Below are 24,601 nucleotides of genomic sequence, written 5' to 3'. Positions count from 1 at the left end.
GCAGTATTAGTTTCACTTAAAGGGACACTGAACCCAATTTTTTTCTTTCGTGATTCAGATAGAGCATGCAATTTTAAGCAACTTTCTAATTTACTCCTATTATCAATTTTTCTTCGTTCTCTTGATATCTTTATTTTAAAAAGATGGCATCTAAGCTAAGGAGCCAGTCAATTTTTGGTTCAGAACTCTGGACAGCACTTGTTTATTGGTGGGTGAATTTATCCACCAATCAGCAAGGACAACCCAAGTTGTTCACCAAAAATGGGCCGGCATCTAAACTTACATTCTTGCTTTTCAAATAAAGATACCAAGAGAATGAAGAAATTTTGATAATAGGAGTAAATTAGAAAGTTGCTTAAAATGTCATGCTCTATCTGAATCACAAAAAAAAAAATTGTGTTCAGTCTCCCTTTAAAGGGATATGAAACCTAATTTCTTTTTCTTTTGCGATTCAGACAGAGCATACAATTTTTAAAACAAGTTTCCAATTTACTTATATTATCAGATTTGGTTTGTTACCGTGATATTCTTTGCTGAAAGGATACCTAGGTACGTGTGTGAAGCATTAAATGGCAGGAAATAGTGCTCTAGCAAATGGATAACATTATTGAAAAACTGCTGCCATATAGTGCTCCAGATAATGCATGCCCTGAGCTTATGTCCCTGCTTTTCAACAAAGGATACAAAAAGACAAATTGATAATAGAAGAAAATTAGAAAGTTGATTAAAACTGTATGCTCTACTTGAATCATGAAAGAAAAACATTGGGTAAAAGCGGAGTTTAGCATCTCAAATTATGTAACCATGTTATAATTTATTTAAAAATGTTATATTTTATTTAAAAAATGGGTAACAGTCTGCTCAGATTTCATGTTTCGTTTCATCTGCTGCTCGCTTAGAACCTGTCCTACATCATCTATTTGTGTTCGTCCTTTTGGTCTACCTGCCATTGCAATTGCATAAATTACTTTACCTGGTACCAGCTCATTGGATGTGGGAATTACTTCAAAAAGCTACAACGTGAGGGGGGAGGGGCATGTATAGGTTCCCAGAGGTGGCTGCCGCGCCCGGGACAGGTATTGGAACAAAGTGATCTGTTCCAATACCTGCCACGGGTGCCGCAGCCGACGCTGGGGACCTATACATGCCCCTCCTCATGGCAGGATTCCCTTCCAATGGTCCATTGAGAGTGCATGTTTCTTTCCTGTGTACACAGAATAGGCTCCATTTATCAATCATTTGGGGAATTCTCCTTTCTGTTATCCTATCAGTTCTCCACAGCTCGCCTATGGAGAGGCGCACATGTGCGCCCGTATTTATCATAAAAAAAGTTGTTTTTTCTCCATAGGAGAGCTGAGGAGAAATAATGATAAATTTCTCCAGTCGGATTAAAATCTTCTCCTTATTTATCACTAAAAATAAGCAACTATTCTCCATGTCAATCATATATAAACCAATAGAAATCTTTATACAGCCTTCCTAGTAGTTTTGTTAACGCCCCTCTTCAGCAAACTTTCATATAAGAAAATAGATCTACATTTTCATTGTTTTTGTGCTTCAATTTAAGCGCTTTTTAATATCTTATTTTTATGCCCCAATAGGTATTATTTTTGGGCTCCATTTATATATATTTTTTTTACTCCATCATAAATTATTATTGCGCTCCAATAACCGTTATTATTGTGCTTTGTTATAGATAATTTTTGCACCTTGTAGAGCCCTTCTTTTGTGTAACTGCTTCTACAACTGGTAGAGAATAGATTTCTAATGCTGTTCTCCACTGTAGCTATGGAGAACTTTAATGCAGGAACTTGCAGAACTTTCAGTCCTCTAAAGGAGAATATAAATGATAAATTTGTCACTAGGAGAATTAGGAGAACTATACGAAATACAACTAAAATTATCTAATTTAACCCTTTTTTTGGAGAACATTTTCTCCAAGGAGAGTGAGAACAGAGTAGGAGAATTTTACAGTCGAAATTGCCCAATTTTAGGCGTATTTTTGATTGATAAATAAGGGAATTATTTCTCATGAGAACTTTAAGGAGAAAATATAGGAGAATTGGAATGATAAATGGAGCCCAATATGTATCATAAAACCTCTGATAATATTTGTCGGAAATATTTGAAGCATTTTTTAAATGGACTGTAATACCAAAGAATGCATGGCGTGAAGCTATTTGATAACCATGTTACAATACTTTTCGTTTGATTAAGAATGTCCTTGAGTTTGAAAACCTGTATGAAGCCTAAAACACTGCTCTTGCAATGGCTAACAATAAAAATCCACCTGTGCGTATGTTGTGCATAACATTTAATTTATATATACTGCAAGTTTTTTCCGCATACAAATCTCCACATATTAAATTGCTGCTCTTCTATAAAGTGTTTAATAGATACTGCCTTTGCGTTATTAATAAAATCTGTAATGAGTCCGTCCTTGAAAAGTGACCGTCCCTTGTTACACTAACACAAAATTACCTTAGGTTGCATTATGCATAATGTCATATATAGACTGTAATGTAAAGCAAAGATCTCCAGGTTATATTTTCCACCACACGATGGCGCCAGAGGGCACGAGTACTCAGTACTCCCCTCCCCCATGGCTCAGGAGTGAATGGTGTCAGGCTGTGTAGTAGCAAAGATCACACACTGGCTCCAAAGAGGAAGAGACGAGGCTGCATGTGTGTCCCTCTCGCCTACAGGGTAGGGGAGCATAGGAGCCTGGAGGGACACAGTCTCATGCTTGCACATAAGAGGATTTCCTGTTTGTTTTGTCCTTGCTACAAACTTTTTAGGTTATGTTATAAGAAGACGGTCCTGGCTACCAAGTTAAGATTTAGATCGGCTCAGGAGAGTCTTTTGCTAGGTGGAATCTATGGCTTTTTATATCGCTCTGTTGGGGATCATCCTGACTGCTCCTGCCCTGTTGCTGGCTGAAACTTTGGGTGAGTATTGACTACAAATACCTATAGGTGCACCGGAGAAGTTGTAGTAAGTGAATGTGCAAAGGAGTCTGATGTGAGCAGTTGTGTAAATTTGCTTAGATAATTAGCGACTGTACAAGGGGGCGAACAGTGTCTATAGGAGCAATATAATTGGGTGTATGGCAGTAACTAGCTATATGAGGTTAGGGCTTTACACTGCTGAGCAATAGTCCACAGGTGAGTGAAACTGTAATAAGGCTGGGGTGTAACAGTTTGGTAAGTAGGAAGTGTAGTGAGAGACAGTGCATTGTACACAGTTTGGATATTAGGGGTAGGATGTTTGTGCACACAGCAAATATACTCCCTAGCTAATGAAAATATACCGAAGGGTCTCCTTATACATCAGTTACCAAGGAGCTTCGTTGCACTATGTTTAGAGATTAAACTCTGCATCCAATACCTTCTATGTAACCTGTGCTTCATAATCTGCCAATGTTTTAAAAGTTTCAGGTGTTTGTAGTTGGCAGTCTTCTGATTCTCTGTAAAATGATGTATCCACTCTTGTAAGCACTTTATTTGTATCAGGAAATGTCTGTATGGTCCATGAGCAATTTGGTATTATGGGTTCATTGTGCATGGGGAACCATTGTATAACAGGCTCTCTTCTTTGGTGCTCTCATCACTGTCTATATCACACACATCGTTAAATGTACTATGAGTTCAAATATCTACATTGAGCAGATTTAAATATCGGTTATTCTCCAGAATAAGGATTGGATCACATGTTGCAATGAACAAATAACCTTCACAGAGTTACATAGGAGAGCTGTACATCCCATAAGTGTTTTTGATGGCCATTGAAGACTTTCTTATCTCACATGCTATGCCAGATGTAACCTGTATTTCCTAGGATAGTTACATCTTAGAACCTGAAAAGCAAGTTCAAATTATTTGTGTGTGTGTATTGTTTTGTGTGATAGAATAATTCTAGTTTATGTACAAAGCTTTCCAACAGTGGGAGTCAGTCAGTCAGTACTGGTTGATTTGATTGATTAGTTCCAGATTGTACAGCATTTCTTATGTATTATAAATCTGTCCTTCTGTCCTGCTCTATTTCCCAACTGTTTAAGAGGAACTGGTTTAAATAACCCACACTGCCTATTGTATTCAGTTAAACAATCAATACTAGATCAATGTAATCATTTGTATTACATCTTTACTCATTGCATTGTTAAATGGGTGTAAAATATTATTGTAATGCTGTGGCTTGCCAGTGAAGTAAAGTCTAAATTATATTGTTAAAACTGTGTTTAGGACTTTTGCACCATCTGTGTTCAAAGTCCCTTGCTACGCTGTCTAAAACAGATTATATTTACACCTCTCATTATGCATTGTAAGGACTGTCCTAGATAGTGACAGCAAACCGTCACAATAAAACTGTATGACAGCCCTTTTAATAGATAACACTTTTCAAATACTTTTATTTAATGAATTACCAATCCTGATACTGATGTGTTGACTGGATGCTTTATGAGGAAAAGGAAAACAGATCTTCCTAAGATAATTAAGGAGATGTAATACAATAAATATATTTATACCATACCATTTCAGAGCAGCATTTTGCGGCACAAATGCACACACTTTGAAGAGTTATATATAGAACTTTTATAGATTACAATTTTTTTACTTTTGTTTACAGTACCTAAACCAATGTAATGTTGATTAAATTAGTTTGTGCCATGTGAACATACACCAGATATTGCTTGGTGTAATAAACATGAGATTAAACACCAGTTCAAGAAAGCTTTATCTGATTTCATTTTGATGGAAATACTGATGGTTTGGAAGTGCTGAGAGTGCTCTGCCCCAGAGTCAGAGCAGGAGTCTAGCAGTCCTTAGCCAAGATAATTACATTGGAACCTCCTATAAAACATGGCTAACCAAAGGCCTAGGTCTACAGCAGAACTCTCATCTACTTTCTATCTGGGGTCTTAGCGAATGAGTTATTTATCAGCTCTTTAACTGGCTGCATAGAATATAGGCATATGATGTTATTGCAAAGTGTTAGTCTGGGATCCCATCATACTTCCCTACGGGCTCCCAATTTCTAACACACAGAACCAAACCCAAAACCTAGCAGTGTTTCTTGGGCTCATGCGCATAACATAAGCTATATTAAAGCGATACTAAACCCAATTTTTTTTCTTTTATAAATCAGAGCAGGTAATTTTAAGCAACTTTCCAATTTACTCCTGTTATCAATTTTTCTTTGTTCATTTGCAATCTTTATTTGAAAAGCAAGAATGTAAGCTTAGGAGCCGGCCCATTTTTTGGTTCAGCACCTGGGTTGCGCTTGCTGATTGGTGGCTAAATGTAGCCACCAATCAGCAAGCACTATCCAGGGTGCTAAACCAAAAATGGGCCGTCTCCTTAGCTTAGATTACTGTTTTTTTTGTTTTTTTTTTCAAATAAAGATAGCAAGTGAACGAAGAAGAATGGATACTATTCAGGCTACATTCAGCTTACACAGCTCACCTTGCCCTGGGTGCACTTCAGGCATAAGTATAGTCCAGTGAAAAAAAATAAATAAAAATAAAATATATATATATATATATATATATATATATATATATATATATATATATATATATATATATATTTTGTTGATCTATGTGTTGATGGCTACCTGAATTGTGTTAATTGGTTGAAATTTGATTTGTATTTTCATAAACTGTCCATTCTAGTGAATTTTCTAAGCACCTCTGGTAAAATGTAGTAAGACCTTAGTTTGTGATATGGAAAATAAAGCACCTTTGTTTTGACTATTTTTTAATGGAACCCTAGGTAGCTACTTAGGGTGCCTTCTGGGTAATATGATACTGCAAATCCTGTGAATATCAGTGATAATTAGGAATTGGGAATATGTGTGTTCTTTGACATTCCAATGGCAGAGCAAATGCTTTTATTTAGACAGCCATTCAAATGTTTCTCTAGAATAAATGTATGCTTTCTTCTAGTATTGCATGTTTATATTTGAATGTAACATTGCAGTGTTACATTCAAATGCTCATTTTTATAGTATATGGCAATCATATCAACATTCAAATGTTAATATTCAGATTTCACTTAGACTTACATTAATTTAGAACAAATATAGATGGCCAACATTCATTATTTTAAACAAATGTGCCAACTTTTTCTCATGTTATGAAATCTGAAAATGATAATTAGTATGAATTCATACAGACAGATTCTGTCTTTTTTTAAAAAAAAAAATATTATGGGAAATGTGAAAACTTGTGTGCTCATATTTATATAAATAGAAGAGTGTATAGTTGTTGAACTGGTATCATGATTTCTTAAGGAAATGAGCTTCCGTTTTGTGTAAATACTATTCTTTTGTAGTGATCGTGTTCCTACATTGTGCCTTGTATTTATTCACATACATACATTATTTTTATCTAGCGTTTTACTTATTGTTTGTACTGCTTGCAGCAAAACTGCCAAGGGAATACTTTGTTTAACTGATTCCTATCACAGAGATAACATTCCACCCCCTGTTGATCCCAGTGTCTGCTAAATATGGACATAGGATTTCCTTGCTCTCCTCTTCTACAAGTAGATCTAAAAATGTCAATGACTTAAAAAGTCTCTGCAGTGTTTCCTTCCGTTTATCACAACAACTAGTTTTGTGACATTGTATTACTTGGGTCCAAGAATAAAATGACACCCTCAACTTTCTGCACACTACAGTCTAAACCCAACCAGAGTCAGTTGTCTCAGTGATTAAAATTCAGCAGATTAAAGTGATCGTAAATCCTAGTGTTTCTGAAATGCTAGGATTTACCAGTACAACAAATAAAGGTGGCTTTCAGTCATTAAACATGTTAGATGGTAATGTAAAATGATAAAATATATATATATATATATATATATATAAAACTATTTTTTTATCATTTTATATTACCATCTAACATGTCCCCTTTAAAGTGATTGTCAAATCTGATGAATCGGTGCCCGGTTTTTAATAATCCTATTAAAAACAGGGGCACTTTATTTCATCAAAATTTACATTTCACTTGTTTTCTTCAAATACCTTTTAATCCTGAGAGCTGCTGCAGCGTTTCCTCTGCCCGTCGCTAGCCCTCTTCGCGGGTCCAAAATGACGAATTCCGACTTCCTCCGATCAGGGTGTTGCCTCAGGCATTGATTCCCCCTGGGGGGAAGCCGTGATTGGAGGAAGCCGGGTTCGTCATTTCTGACGTATGAAGAGGCTTCCAACGGCCGGGGCAATCGCTAGAGCAGCTGTGAAGATTAAAAGGTAAGTATTTGAACAAAACAAGTGAAATGTAAGTTTTGATTAATTAAAGTGTCCTTGTTTTTAATAGGATTATTAAAAACCGGGCACCGATTCATCAGAATTGACATTCACTTTAAGAATCTATTACATTGTATGTTGTTCCACTACATTATGGGTTGGCTATAGAGCCACAGATGAGCACTGATAAAGAAAGTATTCATTTTCATGTGTGTGTGTGATATTTTGTCTATTGTCAACAACAAAACTCTGGTCATGTGCTTGGTTTTAGAACTACTTTTGTAAACATATCTGTGTTAATATATTATAGCATATTCCAAATCAAGGAAAGTATCATTGCTGCAATGAACAGCTTACAGTTGTTATGTTGGTGTTAGAATGGATTCAAAGGACATGAAACCCCAAATTTTTCTTTCATGAATCAGAGCATGAAGCTTTAAACAACTTTCTAATTTTGATTCTATTATCACATTTTTTTTATTCAATTAGTATAGTTTGTTAACAAACAATGCAAGGACAAAGCAAATTTGCTAAAAGAAGCAATTTGGAAACTTCTATCTAAAAATTGTGTACTCTGAGTCAAACTTTTTTTTAATGTTCATATCACTTTAAATAGACATTAGAGGGGCTGTAGCTTTATGGGGGTTTTGTAGTTAGCCAGTGAGTATCTGGGCCACCAACTAGTTGTGGATAAAATCAATTTCCTGCTTCAAAATAAATAGCTTTAGTTTGCTTTTTTGTACCATGTTTAAATAGTGCTCTTTCAAATCTGTGACAGACATTTTTGGATGTAATGTCCCTCTGAGCTTTGGGGACCATTGATGTTATGTCACTCCATGAAATGCTTTCTAGTCTTATACAGTCATCTAATTTACAGTAAAAGTTAATAAGTCCATTTCATAATGAACTCGTGTGGATGGGACCAAAGGTTGTCATTTATTTGTGTTTATCTACCATTGATACTCACTTTTCTTCATTTTTCAGTTTTTTTATTTTTTCCTTATAATGCTCCTTATATATACTATATTCTATACTATACTAGATCTGGCCATTTTTTTATTTACATTTTTTTTTCTCAATAATAATTTTAAATGCCAACAGCAGCTCAACAACAAATCCTGTTGTGGAGAAAAGCAAACATGGACTGAAAAATAAGTCTGCCCTTGTATTTAATCCTATTGTCATGTCTACTCTTACTTGCTTATTGTAATTCCTGAGATGGCTACTGACACTTCAATCCAAGAGATTGCTTAAATTAGTATTAGTTTCTGCTTGCTAATTACTGCAGCAGTATGATTGCTATACATATCAGAGAGGCTGAGTGCGTTGCTCATCATGGTATTTGCATATAATGTCCTAACAAAAAAGAAAAAACAGTATCTATTATTCATCTCTTGTCATTTTTAAAGGTATAAAATCCTTGCTAGTGCAGTAGACAAGACAGTAATGTCCAATTTTTGGAAGGAAACCAATGGGTGATGGTGTTTATTGTCTGAGATGGTAAAATATTAGCTATCAATACATTATAAAAACATTTTTCACTTAAGTATATAGTACATTTCTTGCCTACACTAATTAATAAGCTATTTACCTTGACAAGCTGGGATCAAAAACAACTGTTTGAAGAAACATTACAATGAGATGCAAATAAGCTGTGGAAAAAATTTAGATATAGAGAATAAAGAACCTTAGTTCTCAGACAAATACCAAGGTTGTATATGAACCCTGACAGTAAATGTTTTCATCAATTTTAAAATAACCAGATTATGAAGGTTGTGCCTTGAATACTATATTGCCTTGGATGCAGAATAAAGTTAAACAGAATTTTAAAGGTACAGTAAACTATATATATTTTTAAACCCTGAATAGTAATGAAAACAGCCAATTGGATACAGTAAAGCTACCCCACTGAAATTAATTAGATTATGCTTCCAAACTCTAGTTTGTTTTAGCTTTGGTCTAACAGATTATGCAAAACAGAGCTGAATATAGCATCAAACATGTTTTTTATGCCTGTCTGACATGGACACATTTCTTAGTTACAATAGTGTCTGAGAGAGTGGAGCATTATAGTATTTGCTTTTTGAATTATCGTCATTTTACTAATTCCTTTTATGAGCACTATACACAGTTCTAATCTTGAAGAACAGTTTTTTTTTCTGACTGCAATGTTTCTTACATGAGCTGTAGGTTTTAGATCTCTGTGAAAGTGTTTTTTTTAGTTGCATTTTAAGATATTTATTTTTCATTTTAAAACCATAGGATATGTGTGTTGTAATTGCCTTACAATAAAGAAAATGTGACCTGAACAAATCCTGCACCTCCCTAAATACAGTTCTAATCCTTTGGACACACAATGAACTTGTAGAGTTGCTGCTAAATAAACAGACCTTTTTTTGTTCCTAAAACCCTTGGTCAATATTTTTATGAAACCATTTCCATCGTGCTTGGAGGCAGACCAGCTGGCGAACACAATGCTGACTTAAGCAATTTTTTAGGGTTTTGAAGAATAGCTTTTCAACTTGCTGATCTGTTTCAAACAAATACAACACGCTCTGCCGATTCTCATTTGACCTTATTTCACATGCAAATTCTCCTGTGGCTTAGCTGAGTGCTCCTATAAGAAAGTTCTGCAATGTCACTTCTCAGGTTTTAGTAAGAAAGCAGGTTTGTTCATCCCCTAATGTGTAAAGACTACTAAACACTTTGGGCTAGATTTATCAAAGGTTAGGCGAACTCTGTATGTGTCTCGCCTGTAACTGCGCCCCAGCTCGCCTCCGGAGAAGAGCACATGTGTGCCTGAGTTTATAAAAAAAAATAGACGTAACTTTGTGCAGGCGAGCTGGGGCGTAATAATGATAAATTTCGCCTGTTGGAAACAACATTTACTCCCTATTTACCCTCTATCACAGTACATCCCTATAAATATTTACGCCGCCATGTTTTGGTTATTAAAAAAAACATTAATATTAACATTAAAAAAACAAGTTAATATTTAGCTAATATTTATATTATATAATGTTTCTTTGCTGTTTTTGCCATATGTTGATAATTTAAGATAGCAAAAATAAATAAATATATATGTAATCTGAATAGGAATAAGCACTCACTGGATTTCAAAACAACAAATATTTATTCGGCAGTGACGTTTCGGGGCATTCACCCCTTCCTCATATATATATCTGCAACTAACGATCATTTTCATAATTGATTAATCGGACGATTATTTTTTCGATTAATCGTATTAAAAAAATCCTATATTTAAAATAAAATCCACATACTGAGTGTTATAAATATAAACGTCAGACTAAAAGTTTACAACTTTACATTAAAGGACCAGTCAATACAGTAGATTTGCATAATCAACAAATGCATGATAAGAAGACAATGCAATAGCACTTAGTCTGAACTTCAAATGAGAAGTAGATTTTTGTTAAATAAATTGCAAAGTTATGTCTATTTCCACTCCCCCTGTATCATGTGACAGCCATCAGCCAATCACAAATGCATATACGTATATGCTGTGAATTCTTGCACATGCTCAGTAGGAGTTGGTGACTCAAAAAGTGTAAATATAAAGACTGTGCACATTTTGTTAATTGAAGTAAATTGGAAAGTTGTTTAAAATTGCATGCTGTATTAGAATCTTGAAGTTTAATATTGACTTGAGTGTCCCTTTAAAGGGACAGTCAACCATAGAATTGTTATTGTTTTAAAAGATAGATAATCCCTTTTATTACTCATTCCCCAGTTTTGCATAAGCAACACAGTTATATTAATGTACTTTTTACCTTTGTGATTACCTTGTATCTAGTAACCTTCTTCCAGCCCCCTGATCACACGACTGTGACTGTTTATTATCTATTGTCTTAAATTTAGCATTGTTTTGTGCTAGTTCTTAAATAACTTTCTGTGCATGAACACAGTGTTATCTACAGTATATGGCCCACGTGTACTTTCTGTCTCTTAGTGTTGAAAAGAGATTTAAAAAGCTTGTGATAAGAGGCAGCCCTCAAAGGCTTAGAAATTAACATATGAGCCAACCTATGTTTAGTTTAAACTAAGAATACCAAGAGAAAAAAGCAAATTTGGTGATAAAAGTAAATTGGAAAGTCGATTAAAATTAAAAGTCCTATCTGAATAATGAAAGTTTAATTTATACTTGACTGTCCCTTTAACACAACTATTGGTAATTTAAGAAAAACAAAACCACAAACTGTTTGAAAAGATGTAGAACTAGTAAGAGGTAGATTACCACTGTTTATAACATTCTGTTATTCACTCTTTCAGAAACTTTGCATTGAAATGCAAAAAATGTCAACATGACCACATGCTCCTGGCTGAGGCTGGCTCTCTTTTTTGCAAGCTATTTTGCCTGCAGCAGAGAAGAGGCACTCAGATGGTATTGAGGTGCCTGAGATGCAGAAGTAGGGTTTTGTCAATATCACCAAGGTGGGCTATTTATCTTTATTAGTTCTCCACCAATGCAAGGGGCCTCTTAACAAAGTAAGCCTGGACTTCATTCTGACATAAAATATCTTGAATATCTCTATGCAATGGTAAACAACCAGCTATAAATGTTAGGGGAAAAAATATCTTGTCCACTCTTAAAATAACAGATATATACTTACAGAGGTTGAATTTGGTACATATTCCATTTAATTAAAAAAAAAAAAAAAAAGAAAGGCAAAGGCAAAAGGGTTAAAGACGAAACAGTCTTACACATTTTATCTATACAGTACATATAATCAACAATACCAAGCAATCCACTAAAAATTGTGCAAACAGGTAATAGTGTCATAAATTCCTATAACAAATGCCATCAATCTAGGGCTAGGTGTAAATAACAAGCTTGCCACTATATTATGCAAAGCACAGTACCAAATCACCTGATTTAATATAAACAATCCAAATTATGACTCCTATTTTATTTCTGCGTTGCACATAAGACAGGAGTAGTTGCAAACTTAAAAAAAAAAACAACTTAGTGTCCTGTAAAAGGGAAAAGTAAAATGTCTGTAGACGTCCTTTAGGCTAAGGGCATAACCACAAAACACAATACCATGTGCAGGAGCTCATTGGAGTAAAGTAGCTGGTGCTGTGCATAGACCAACTAATTGCAAACCAACTAATCGATTATGAGATTCGTTGACAACTATTTTTATAATCGATTATTATCGATTATGCCGATTAGTTGTTGCATCTCTCTCTCTCTTTCTCTTTCTCTCTCTCTCTTTCTCTCTCTCTCTTTCTCTCTCTCTCTTTCTCTCTCTCTCTCTCTCTCTTTCTCTCTTTCTCTCTCTCTTTCTCTCTTTCTCTCTCTCTTTCTCTCTTTCTCTCTTTCTCTCTCTATCTATATATATATATATATATATATATAAACTGTTAGTACCCATATGCGCCAGGGGAAGCGCCAATTTCTGTCAATAACAGTCTCTTCTTGGCGCTGAGCCTTTGAAAAATTAGTTAAAAGCATGTATTATAATGGTGTTCGCCTCAGTCTGTATGGCGAAATATAGAACACGCAATTGAAGCCGAAATTGCAGTTCCCTATGGGCGCAAAGCAATGATAAATAAGAAACTGGGCGTATTTGTAGGTCGGGCTGTTAAATTACGCCTATTACTAATGTATATTGTTGCACTTGGGAGCACGCCTGTGCACCTAGGCGAATGCAAGCGGAGTATCAGCTGAGCTCACAGTGCTTGCTATTTTCAATATCACTTTAAAGAGTAAATATGTTTACTTGTTAATACTGCTCTTCCCTGTGATAGATTTATTTTTCCCATCTAAAGCGGGAGTTCATCCTTTTTAAAAGCCAGGCATAATTTTAAAGAGCCAGGAATTAATTTTATACAGGGATGCATGTTGTTGAATCCAACAGGAGCCATAACTGGAATTATAGCAGCCATAACTCCCTGAGTTAGAGGATTTGTCAAATCCTACTTTAATGTCTGCTTAAGAACGCTTTATAACTGTAGGTGTGAGGCAGGAATTTGTGTACTGTGGCAGCTGCTGGTGGCACCGAAAGCCATAGCAGGGTCTACATTTGCTAGAGTGGGGAGGGGAACACTCCGTTTATCAGTCAGGAAGCTCAGACATATGTCCTGCTGCAGGGCTCCTGTCAAACCGAGGCTCAGAGTGAAGAGATAATGAGACTTTGAGTAAATGCTGTGTGTGCTGACCTAAACGCTCTTAAAACATCTGTTGGGGAGTGGGATTCATATGATGCTTTTTTTTATATATATAAATATAATTTAATCCACAAAGGATTTCCTGAGGATTTGTTTGTGTTGTAAGACTTAACCACAAGAATGTTTTCAGAACAGGCCACTTATTAAGCAAATGAAACCCACGTTGTCATTAAAAAAACAAAAAAAAACAATACAGTTGAAAAACTGTGGGAGGCAAAGGGCCTCAAATTTACTGGAGGTGTAATGTGTGTCTTTCTATCTATACCCTTTTTGCTACCTAAACCTTGTCTGGCTCATAAATAACTTCCTTTCCTAGAGGGTTCTGATCAGCACTTTTTATACATCTTTATAAAGACGTATTAGGGTAAATGTATCAATGGTGTGTATTAATGCGGCAAAAAAGGGGCAGCTAATGTGCCACACATTTGTCAATATGAAAGTGCACAAATACGCTAATATTTATGGGGGGGAAACTGAGTTTTGCTGCGCCAAAAAGTCACGATAAAGACCGAATTGGAAAAGATGCCAAATTGTGAGACTTGTTAGGGGGCATATTATTTCACCTATTGAAACTTACTGTAATTGATGTAATAAATACAGGATAACTCCTGTTTATGTAGATAAAAGCGATAGAAGAGTGGCAAATATTTAATAACATTGAGACGTATAGATCTATATAAATATAGACGGACATATTCTACTTCTTTTTTAGGGCACGACTATTGTAGCATATTGTTTTCCCAAAAAATGTTGTAATATCCATTAGTCTGAAGATTCTGGGAACTCTCCTCCTGACTCTGTCCTGATGTTTTTGCAGAGAATGGGCATCTTCTTTGCCTCCTATTGGAGAAACCAAGAAACCATCAGCATAACCCAACATCAGAACACTTTGCATGGTACAGGCTGTAAAATACTGTAGTGAAATTGTCTAAATATAAAACACTTCTGCTTTAAATCAGTTTCGCCATCCAACCAGGGGCAAGTTGAATAGTTACTTTTGCTTTGTGAATAAAAGAGGGAATATTATGCTAAAAACGTGTGACATTTCTTTGGCGCAAAAATCACATTCTATTCAATACAGGCAGTAGGCATTTCAATATAATGACTCATTGCGATGTCATACGAACACACATATTCAGGTGAATTTCTGTCTTTTTTTTTCCCTCAAAGCAAAACATTTTCATAAATATCCAAATTCGTGCTCATTTTTGAGGGCAGAAAACTTGCAAGTTCTGCTTGATAAATGTACCCCAATTTCTAATACTGTGAAGCCGCCTCTTATCTACTTGCATTGACAGTTTTTCACAGTTAAACAGTGCTAGTTCAAGTGTGGCATATAAATAGCATTATGCTCACTCCCGTGGAGTCAGCACTGATTGGCTAAAATGCACGTCTGTCAAAAGAACTGAGACAAGGGGGCAGTCGGCAGAGGCTTAGATACAAGGCGGTAATCACAGGGGTAAAAAGTATATTAATATAACAGTGTTAGTTATGCAAGTAAACTGTCCCTTTTAAGTGTTGCTCAGTAAACCATTGTTTCTTTAAAGTGCCATGTTAGTGCTCTTATTTGCTAGAACATTTTTATTATTTTACAAATGTTTACAAAAGCGAAGTAGCAACCAATCGCCTGCTCAGCACTGAATGAATTAGAGCATTTTATAATGGTACTAGCATATCTGTTTAATACAAGCTGAGTTACAACAAGCAGATATGATATGGAAGGTAGAGGAGGCATTGCTACCCTTTTCTGATATTGGTGAACAGATTCTGTTGTCGATTGGTTTTGTGCTTCTGTTTACCACATTGTGCTTCACAATTCCATTTGCACTAAAAATGACACTTCACTCTCCAGCATGCCCTGTATATTGTGTTCCTCACTTTTAATTACCCTCTGCCCTTCCAGATAATGAATAGCTCTGGCTAAGCACCGCCAGCAGTTGTGAGCTTACTGTGACAGCGTTCCTAGCCTCACACAGCCTTTGTTTTGCTACTTGGATCTTTCATTGCCTGTCACTGTTGTGAGTGTCATGGTCCAGTTGTTTCTTTTTTCCCACCTATCTTCTTTCAACACTGCTGCTGTTCAGCAGACCACCTCCAGTCTGGGCCTTAATTAAGTGGGGTTATGGTACGCTTAGCATAAGGGGTGTGCTGTTTTATGGACGCCTCTGGGCACCTGTGTGTATTGTATTTAACAGATCTGTTTATTCAAAGACTCTTAGCAGCAGAATATGCACAAGACAGTTTTATGGAGAGCCTGATTTTCAGTTTGAAATAGAACAGAGTTGGATAACTGCAAATTGTGTGAATGTTTTGTCATAACTGAGGTTGTTAAATTAAAAAATGTGCTAGATTTGCAGTTCTGGCTCTTTTTAAAAGTAAAAAAAATACTTTATAAATAATACTACAGTTATAAAATATTTTATTAGTGGAACACTGAATTACATTCATTAAAGGGACACTGAACCCACATTTTTTTCTTTTGGGATTCAGATAAAGCATGCAATTTTAAGGAACTTTCTAATTGACTCCTATTATCAAATTGTCTTCATTCTCTTGGAATCGGAAATGCTTTTTGTAAGTAATATAACTGCAAATTTTCCTTAAACAAATTCCCCTCCTAGAAAGTTCTGAAGACATTGCTGTGCTCCGAATGTTCGCTGTATTCATTACTTATAGAGAGTGCCCACGTGGAAAATATCTCTCCAATTCCTATGGAGCATAGTCATACTAAGTAAGATATGGGGGGAAACAAAAAAAAATTGTCAGTTGTCTCCTGCTTTTGTTATACTAACCATTCAGTTACATTTGTTTAATAAAATACCTCTCTAGGTTTAGTGAATCTTGGTCACTATACTAATTAGTCGCACTGTGCTCTTGGTTGATTTAGAGAGTTGAACTAATGGAAGTATATTGCAAAAATGCTTCAGTTTTAAAATTGAAATGCACAAAATTTTGACCTTTCTGTCCCTTTAACTCTACCTTTATACATACTATAGGGAGTATTTTTATCAAGCTGCAATTGCAGCTTTTGAGGCTTTGTGGGGCAAGCTTGCGTGAGCCTGCAAACCGAAACTGCTTCTCAGGTGTTTGAGAGGATTGGCATGCGCATTGCACAAGAGAGCTCTTGTGCCTTGGTAAATTTTGTCATGTGATGCTGCATCACAAGTGGCGATGGCAAGCGAACAGCTCATGTGTCCGCCTGCCATCTTGGTAAATTGATAAATCTTTATAGGATTTTATTTATTAATTGAGACTATACACTGAAAATGTTACATTTGTTCCCTACTGATATATAACTTTATGTATTTTGGAAATATCATGTGCAATAAAAGAGGATACATGTCTATCTATTAGTACATCAGATTTTTTTTTTTAGGTACATAAAAGCTCAATAATAAAATACTTTAATGAGCTAGACTAGAACATTTTATTATTGCATTACTTGTAGAGGTCTATGCACCCCAACAAAGGGATTTAACACCATTAACGTTACCTCTTGAGCAGCAATACTCTGCTGTTCCTCTTTTTGAACACAACTGGTGATTAGTGGCTGCGTTGTGCAACAGTTTGCAGGAAAGAAATGTAGCTTGTTTACAGAGATATGAAACCCACATTCTTTCTTTCATGTTTCAAAGGGCACATGCAATTGAAACAACTTTCCAATTTACGTCTATCTAAATTTGTTTTGTTTCTTTGGTATACTTTGTTGAAAAGCATGCATAGGTAGGCTCAGGATCTGCTGGTTGGTGGCTGCACATATATGCCTCATGTTATTGGCTTACCTGTGTGCATTGCTGTTTCTTCAACAAAATATACCACGTGAATAAAGCAAATTAGATGATGGAAGTACAGTGGAAAGTTTTATTAAATTGCATGCTCTATCTGAATCATGAAAGAGCAGTGTTGGGTTTCATGTCCCTTTTTAAACAGTGCTCTTTTATAATGAGACCCTTTTAGAATGTATTGTCTTTGATGTTATAATACACAATATGTGGAGGTGGAATTTAGAGTTCAGTTGGTAAAACTGGGACAGCTGAGCCGGCAGTAGCCCAGCATTAAACTAGTTAATTATACTTTTTTTTTTTTATTTTGAGACAATTTTGTATTTCAAGAATAATATATATTCAAGAGCTAAGTATGTTTGCAGCAACAAATAACAAACAACAGTCCCATTTTCTGCCCTATCTTTTTCACCTTGTGTAGCCATCTTCTAGTTCTCGAGGGCGGGACACAGGCAGCATCTAGGGAACTCTCTGCTTAGGGTAGATTTATTAATGGTCGAGCGGACATGATTCACTGCAGCAAATCATGTCCGCTCGACCTCGCTAAATGCAGACAGCATACGCTGTTGGCATTTAACATTGCATAAGCATTTCTAGTGAAATGCTTGTGTAATGCCGCCCCCTACTCACTGGCTGCCCATCGGCCCCTAGCAGGGGCCATCAATCATCCCGATCGTAAGACCGCTGCTCCTTAACTTCCGTTTCAGGCGGACCTGAAGCAATGGGGGCTTCGATGCACCATCCGCTGCTTACTTAATCGACCCCATTAACTTGTGTTTTAGTAAGGACATACAGAAATCTTGGCTTTATCATTTTCATCTCTGCTTTTGAAATTAATATAAACCTGAAGCATATACTGTACACATTTCCTTTCAGTTGTAAATGACTTTACCTCGGGTGCCTACCAGCCCTTCTGCAATGCTTTCTACTATTTGGCATCAATGAAAGCTAAGCATTCCACTGATATGTGCGGTTCTCCTAACCTTTAAATAAAGGATTACAAGATTCAACAAAGTACAGAACAGCCCACAAATGCACAACATATTTCAGAGAGCGAAATGAGGTGACACCAAGGGTGTGTGTAGGTGACAAGTGACAGGATCTATGAGCCAGCATGTATTTGAGTACACAGTAGTGAGTTTCCAATTTACTTAAGACATATTTTTGCAATATACTTGTTTGTCACAAAAAATGCTTTTGCTATCACTGCACGCAAGCCACTGTTACATGAATTTTGTCCCCCCCCCACGTGATCTTTTTACAGAAGCATTAAAAAAAAACATGCTAACTGGTTTAGAGTGACATGAGAAGCTATGAGGTATAAAATGTTTAATTATGCCTAATAAATTGATTATTACAAATTTGGGGTTTTCCAATAACCACAAAAATAGAAAGTGCTTACACTGCTATACTCTACACAGTGATTTATCAGTGTAGTAGATAATTTTTTGATTTGTCCTTAATTGGCCTCAAAAGTTGGATGAGATGCTTTTAAAGTGTATATCCTTGGACTACAGTTATTTGATGTTTTTTTTTAAATATTTTGCATGCAGACGTTTTGTATTGCTGGTTTTAATTGTTTTTTTTTTTTTGTTTTTTTATACACTTCAAACAGAAAAAAATAAAAATGTTGCCCCTTTTAAACACTGCTCTAAATCTTAAAAGCTCTTGGAGTTTGTCTCCTGACTTCTCTGGAGTAGGTTGAAACTCCTCTTTCCACATGTGACCTTCCTGTCATTGTCCGTTCAGTTGCTACTTGTTTTTAGATAGGTGGGTTGGACTAGAGCTTTTTGATTTGTACACACGACGAAATAAAAAAATGGCCAGTACAGTGCACTGACAGAGACTACAGTTTCTGGATGGATTGTTTGCTGTATTATAACTACTAAAGTATGACTGAACCTGTTGCAATGTGGTATGAATGAACGTGTTCCTTTGTGCGCATGCAATTTTCTGTTTTCCATTTGTGAGATCTCCTATAACTACTTAAAGGGACAGTCAAGTCCAAAAAAAACTTTCATGATTCAAATAGAGCATGTCATTTTTAACAACTTTCCAATTTACTTTTATCACCAATTTTGTTTTCTTCTTTTGGTATTCTTAGTTGAAAGCTAAACCTAGGAGTTTCATATGCTAATTTCTTAAACCTTGAAGGCCTCCTCTAATCTAAATGCATTTTGACAGTTTTTCACCACTAGAGGGCGTTAGTTTGTGTCTCATATAGATAACATTGAGCTCATGCATGTGAATTTACCGAGGAGTGAGCACTGATTGGCTAAAATGCAAGTCTGTCAAAAGAAGTGAAATAAGGGGGCAGTTTGTAGAGACTTGGATACAAGGTAATTACAGAGGTAAAAAGTGTATTATTTTAAGTGTGTTGGTTATGCAAAGCTGGGGAATGGGTAATTAAGGGATTATCTATCTTTTTTTTAAAAACCACAATAATTCTGGTGTTGACTGTCCCTTTAAGATACTATAGATAGCACTCACCAGTCATCCCTTTTTAGTTTAAAGTGCCCTCTTTTTATTGTACCAACAAAATAAAAAAGTAATGAACTTAAAGTACCTTTCCAAAATGGATGCATAGCGGAGAACATTCACAATGAGCGTGTGTAGGCTAAGGTAGAACATGGAATTTTAAACCAGCGCTTTCTAATATTACTTCTATTATCAAATGTTCTGTTTTCGTGGTATCTTTAGTTTAAAAGCAGGGATATAACCTCAGGAGCGTGAGTATGACTGGAGCATTATATGGTAGCACTTTTCAAGTAAAATTATCCATTAGTAAGAGCACTAGTTGCCAGCTATATTTCCTGTCATGCAGTGCTCCAGATCCCTACCTAGGTATCTCTTCAACAAAGAATAGCATGAGAATGAAGCAAATGTAAAAAATAGAAAAACTTTGTAAACTGTTTTAAAATTGTATGCTCTGGGTTTCATATCCCTTTAAAGGAGCAGTAAACAAATAAGTGAGACATGATTGCAGTAATATATGAAACTAGCTAATAAGTTTTTTTACTTATTTAAAGGGACACTAAACCCAAATGTTTTTCTTTCATGATTCAGAGCATGCAATTTTAAGCAACTTTCTATTGTACTCCTATTATCAATTTTTCTTCATTCTCTTGCTATCTTTATTTAAAAAGCAGGAATGTAATGCATAGGAGCCGGCCCATTTTTTATTGAGAACCTGGGTTATGCTTGCTTATTGGTGGGTAAATGTAAGCCTCCAATAATCCATGGTGCTGAACTTAAAATGGTCTGGCTGCTTAGATTTACATTCCTGCTTTTAAAATAAAGATGGCAAGAGAACGAAGAAAATTTGATAATAGGAGTAAATTAGAAAGTTAATTAAAATGTCATACTCTATCTGAATCATAAAAGAAAAAAATTGGGTTGTGTCCCTTTTTAAGCTTTCAGATTTAGTCATTTTGATGCACTGCTTTGCTGTGGATGTTATGCAGTTGTCCTGTACTTGTGTGATCTGTCTTTTCCCAATTATCAGGCTGTGCTTGTCATCGGGAGTGCGCAACCACTTTGCAAAAGCTGAAGGCGGGGGGGGGACACACAAATGGAGGGCATGGCCTGGTATGTATTTACCAAGGTGGCTTTGGTGTATAAAAAGGCATTATCATATGCTGTATGGGATCCTGATATTTCACATATTGTGGTCACACAGTCTCAATTAGTTGTGAGAAAAAATCAGTGTTTGTTGGCGCTTTGTTTGCTACAGCATAATATTTCAAATAAAATAAATATCTACTATTTACCTGCAATGGATAGTTATCAAGTACCACGGTTTACATTAAGATTTGCGTGTTATCAGGCAAACTTGTGCTAGAAAAATATAAATGTCAACTGGTGAGAAAAGCAGTGGCCGCCCACTTGATAAATGACCTGTGTCTCTCGTTTCTGTGCATTGCCTGGTTCCTGAATTAGGGGGTGATGGTTTTTGTAGTAGCAGTCTTCACACATGTCATTTTAGCTACTTTGTGTAGGTGATCATTATCGTACAACAGGTTTATCTGCATTTTCTGCGTAATTTGTGTCACGTACTTCAGTCTGCAGGGAAATAGTTTCCTGCCACTCCTGTCACTGTTCATTAGTCCAACATGTGTATTTCCATTTAGTGTATGCCTTTTCCACGGTGTCCTAATTATAGAAATATAGAGAGAGATAGATAGATACACAGAGAAAGTCCAGCACTCACTTACAAGCTCTCAGCTATGATTAAAAGCAAAAATGGAAGGGTTAGTTACCGCATTTGGCCAAATGGGACAAGCCCAGGTACCTCGTCAAGGTCCCTTGCAAAAACCTGGGACCCTAAAACAGCCACACAATGCAAGCTCTCAATCCAACAAACTGGGAACAAGTGAAGGGTGCACAGGCTTATGTAATCATCCCAGACATATACAAAACACGGAAGGGGACTGCACTCTCAGACCGGACCAGGTACACATCCTATGACCCTGCGACATGCTCAGCCTTGGGTGCTCACTGGCACTCACAGGAAGCTGTGCTGTCCCCAGTGTCAGTGTTGCAGGGTCATGGGTGAACATGTATTTTTGTTCTTAGAATTTGCAGCTACTTGTGAGTGAGTGACAGCTAATCTGTTATATATGAGATGTGTACAAAGTAAATGTTGTAAAATAATTTTAAAAATTTCAGCTTGCTTGCAAATTGCGTTGGTTTGCAGTCCAAGGATATACCCTGTGAAAATACTCTTCCATCTTATTTGTTTTGCACATTTTGTCCTTTATTTAAAAAAATATACCAGGCTTGTTAATTGCCTTAATTCTTTCTGCAGGGTGACTTAGAAACTAAAGCTGATTGGGCTCATTTTAAATGGTAATTTATTTCACCTTAAACTCCCTCACACTTAGACGTTTGACCATAACACTACCCTTTATTTGTATATTTTTCCTCATTGTCTACATTGACCAGTTTTTTGAAAATACTGGTAAAAATAAAAATGAGCTCCTGCACTGATCAGTCATTCAGTGTGTAGCACTTTGCAGGGGCAGGTAGAACAACTAAAGCCTGCTATTAGATGCACTAAAGCTTTTTTGGAGACAATAGAAAATATGGGTAAAATATATCATATATAAAAGTGAAGTGTGTGTGTGTGTGTATATATATATATTAAGGTGCTAGAAAAAAAAACTTTGGTCAAGAGAATATTATGCTTTTAAAGGGAAGGTGTACACCAGTTTTCACATACCTGCATGTAATAGACACTACATTAATGAACACTATGCACCGATACTGATCTAACAATCCAGTATAAAACCGTTTAAAAACATACTTAGAAGCTCCCAGTTTAGCATTGTTGATTAAGTTAGGCTGGGAAAGAAGGAAAAACAGACTCTTCCCCCCCCCTCCCCTGCATATGAAAGACGTATTACACAGACTGGAGAAAGCAGGAATCTGTAGACTTCAGTCTACATCTGATACTTTGGGGCTTGGTTAGGAGTCTGAAAATCAGCACAATGTTAAAAAAACACTAAGAGATGGGCTATATAAATGGATCATCTACAAAACATTCATGCAAAGAAAAATTGTGTACAATTTTTATTTTTTATTTTATTATTATAATGGTTTATGTTTGTGTTATGTGGGGTTGCTGCTGTTCAGCTAAGGCAGAGATTTCATTACCAATGCTAGAAAGCTCAGACTATCTTAGAATCTGCTCAATGGGTGTTAAATATCACAATATGTAGAGTGTTCTCAGCGGGCAAATACTGGTTGTCTTTTTTATCACCCCTCATACATCTCTTTTCTTTTCGTTAGTGGACGGATGTGGGCACAAAGTCGTGTATGAAGAGAGCGGGACAATAAGTTCTAAAAACTACCCTGGGACTTACCCTAACTATACCCTGTGTAAAATAAGAATCAGTGTGCCGCCTGGAAAGAACATGTACCTGAAGCTGGCAGACCTGGATATTGAGTCCCATGACTGTGAATCTTCATATCTCAAAATCTACAAGGGATTTAATTCACTGGAACATGGTAAGGTGTTTGTTTTTTTAGCGTGATAGTACATTTAAAGGGACAGTCAAGTATAAATTAAACTTTCATTATTCAGATAGGACTTTTAATTTTAATTGACTTTCCAATTTACTTTTATCATCAAATTTGCTTTTTTTTCTTGGTATTCTTAGTTTAAACTAAACATAGGTAGGCTCATATGCTAATTTCTAAGCCTTTGAGGGCTGCCTCTTATCACATGCTTTTTAAATCTCTTTTCAACACAAAGAGACAGAAAGTACATGTGGGCCATATAGATAACACTGTGTTCAGGCACAGAAAGTTATTTAAGATCTAGCACAATACAATGCTAAATTTAAGACAATAGATAATAAACAGTCACAGTCATGTGATCAGGGGGCTGGAAGAAGGTTCCTAGATACAAGGTAATCACAGAGGTAAAAAAAATTATATTAATATAACTGTGTTGCTTATGCAAAACTGGGGAATGAGTAATAAAGGGATTATCTATCTTTTAAAACAATAACAATTCTATGGTTGACTGTCCCTTTAAAAGTCATGTGCTTCAGGAAATAAGAAATTAACCTCCTAGTAAAGAGGAAATAAGAAATGGAAATACCCGGCCCTTGTAGGTTCTTTTATCTTAGCTGCTTTTTGGGGTTTTTTTTTATTAATGTTTTGCCTTCAATTAAGAATATACAACTTTTTATTTTTTTGTCAGTTTTATTTGTGAATAGCTGAATTATCATTTTAGTAAGTAAGTATTGTCCTATTTCATTTGAGTCTTCTTAAGTGGATAGAGACACTAAGGGCTCGATTTTTTTCAAGCGAGGGCGGACAGGGGCGTAAACATTCACTCCTGCCTGCCCCAGTAAACCGCTTCCAGAAATTATGTATTTTATAAGGTGAGCGTGAACATTTTTTTGTAAAGCTTTAACACCTTGTTTGCTGCAGCTGTTTTTAGTAGCCAAATTCCACCCACCACTTGCCTTATTTGGAGGAGCCAATCCAGACTTCTTAAACTACTGTTTATTTTTTTTTATTTTTTTTTTAGGACAATTAGGGACAGATGCAGTGACTGTGTAGATTATAGCAATGTTAAAGGAACTTTCAACCCTGTTTAAAGGACCACTAAATACAGTAGTATTGCATAATTAACGAGTGCATAATAAAAAGACAAGGCAATAACACTTACTCTGAATCTCAAATAAGCAGTAGATTATTTCTTTCTGACATTTATTTTTTCTCCCATTTTCCGGCCCCCTTTATGATGTGACAACAGCCAATCACAGACTAGTATGTATATATATATTTTTTTTTAAGCAATAAAGAAGAAAAGAATTTCTGAGTCAGGATGCCAGTTCAGATGTAGATTTATTCTGGTAGGAGACTAC

At 35.9% G+C, this 24,601-nt stretch overlaps 1 protein-coding gene across 1 annotated transcript in view; it reads left to right on the top strand.

Moving 5' to 3' along the window:
* The first annotated feature begins 2,665 nt into the window (after nucleotides 1-2,665).
* DCBLD1 (discoidin, CUB and LCCL domain containing 1) overlaps nucleotides 2,666-24,601 on the top strand; it is a 98,465-nt gene continuing 76,529 nt past the window's right edge. Inside the window, exons 1-2 of the mRNA XM_053710800.1 lie at nucleotides 2,666-2,948; nucleotides 23,010-23,228. Coding sequence (XP_053566775.1) covers nucleotides 2,879-2,948; nucleotides 23,010-23,228 — 289 coding nt within the window. The 5' untranslated portion in view covers nucleotides 2,666-2,878. The remainder of the gene's footprint in view (nucleotides 2,949-23,009; nucleotides 23,229-24,601) is intronic.

The sequence above is a fragment of the Bombina bombina genome, chromosome 4 (genome assembly GCF_027579735.1).
Source record: "Bombina bombina isolate aBomBom1 chromosome 4, aBomBom1.pri, whole genome shotgun sequence".
Classification (NCBI taxonomy): Eukaryota; Metazoa; Chordata; class Amphibia; order Anura; family Bombinatoridae; genus Bombina; species Bombina bombina.
This window is presented reverse-complemented; position numbering and strand designations above follow the sequence as displayed.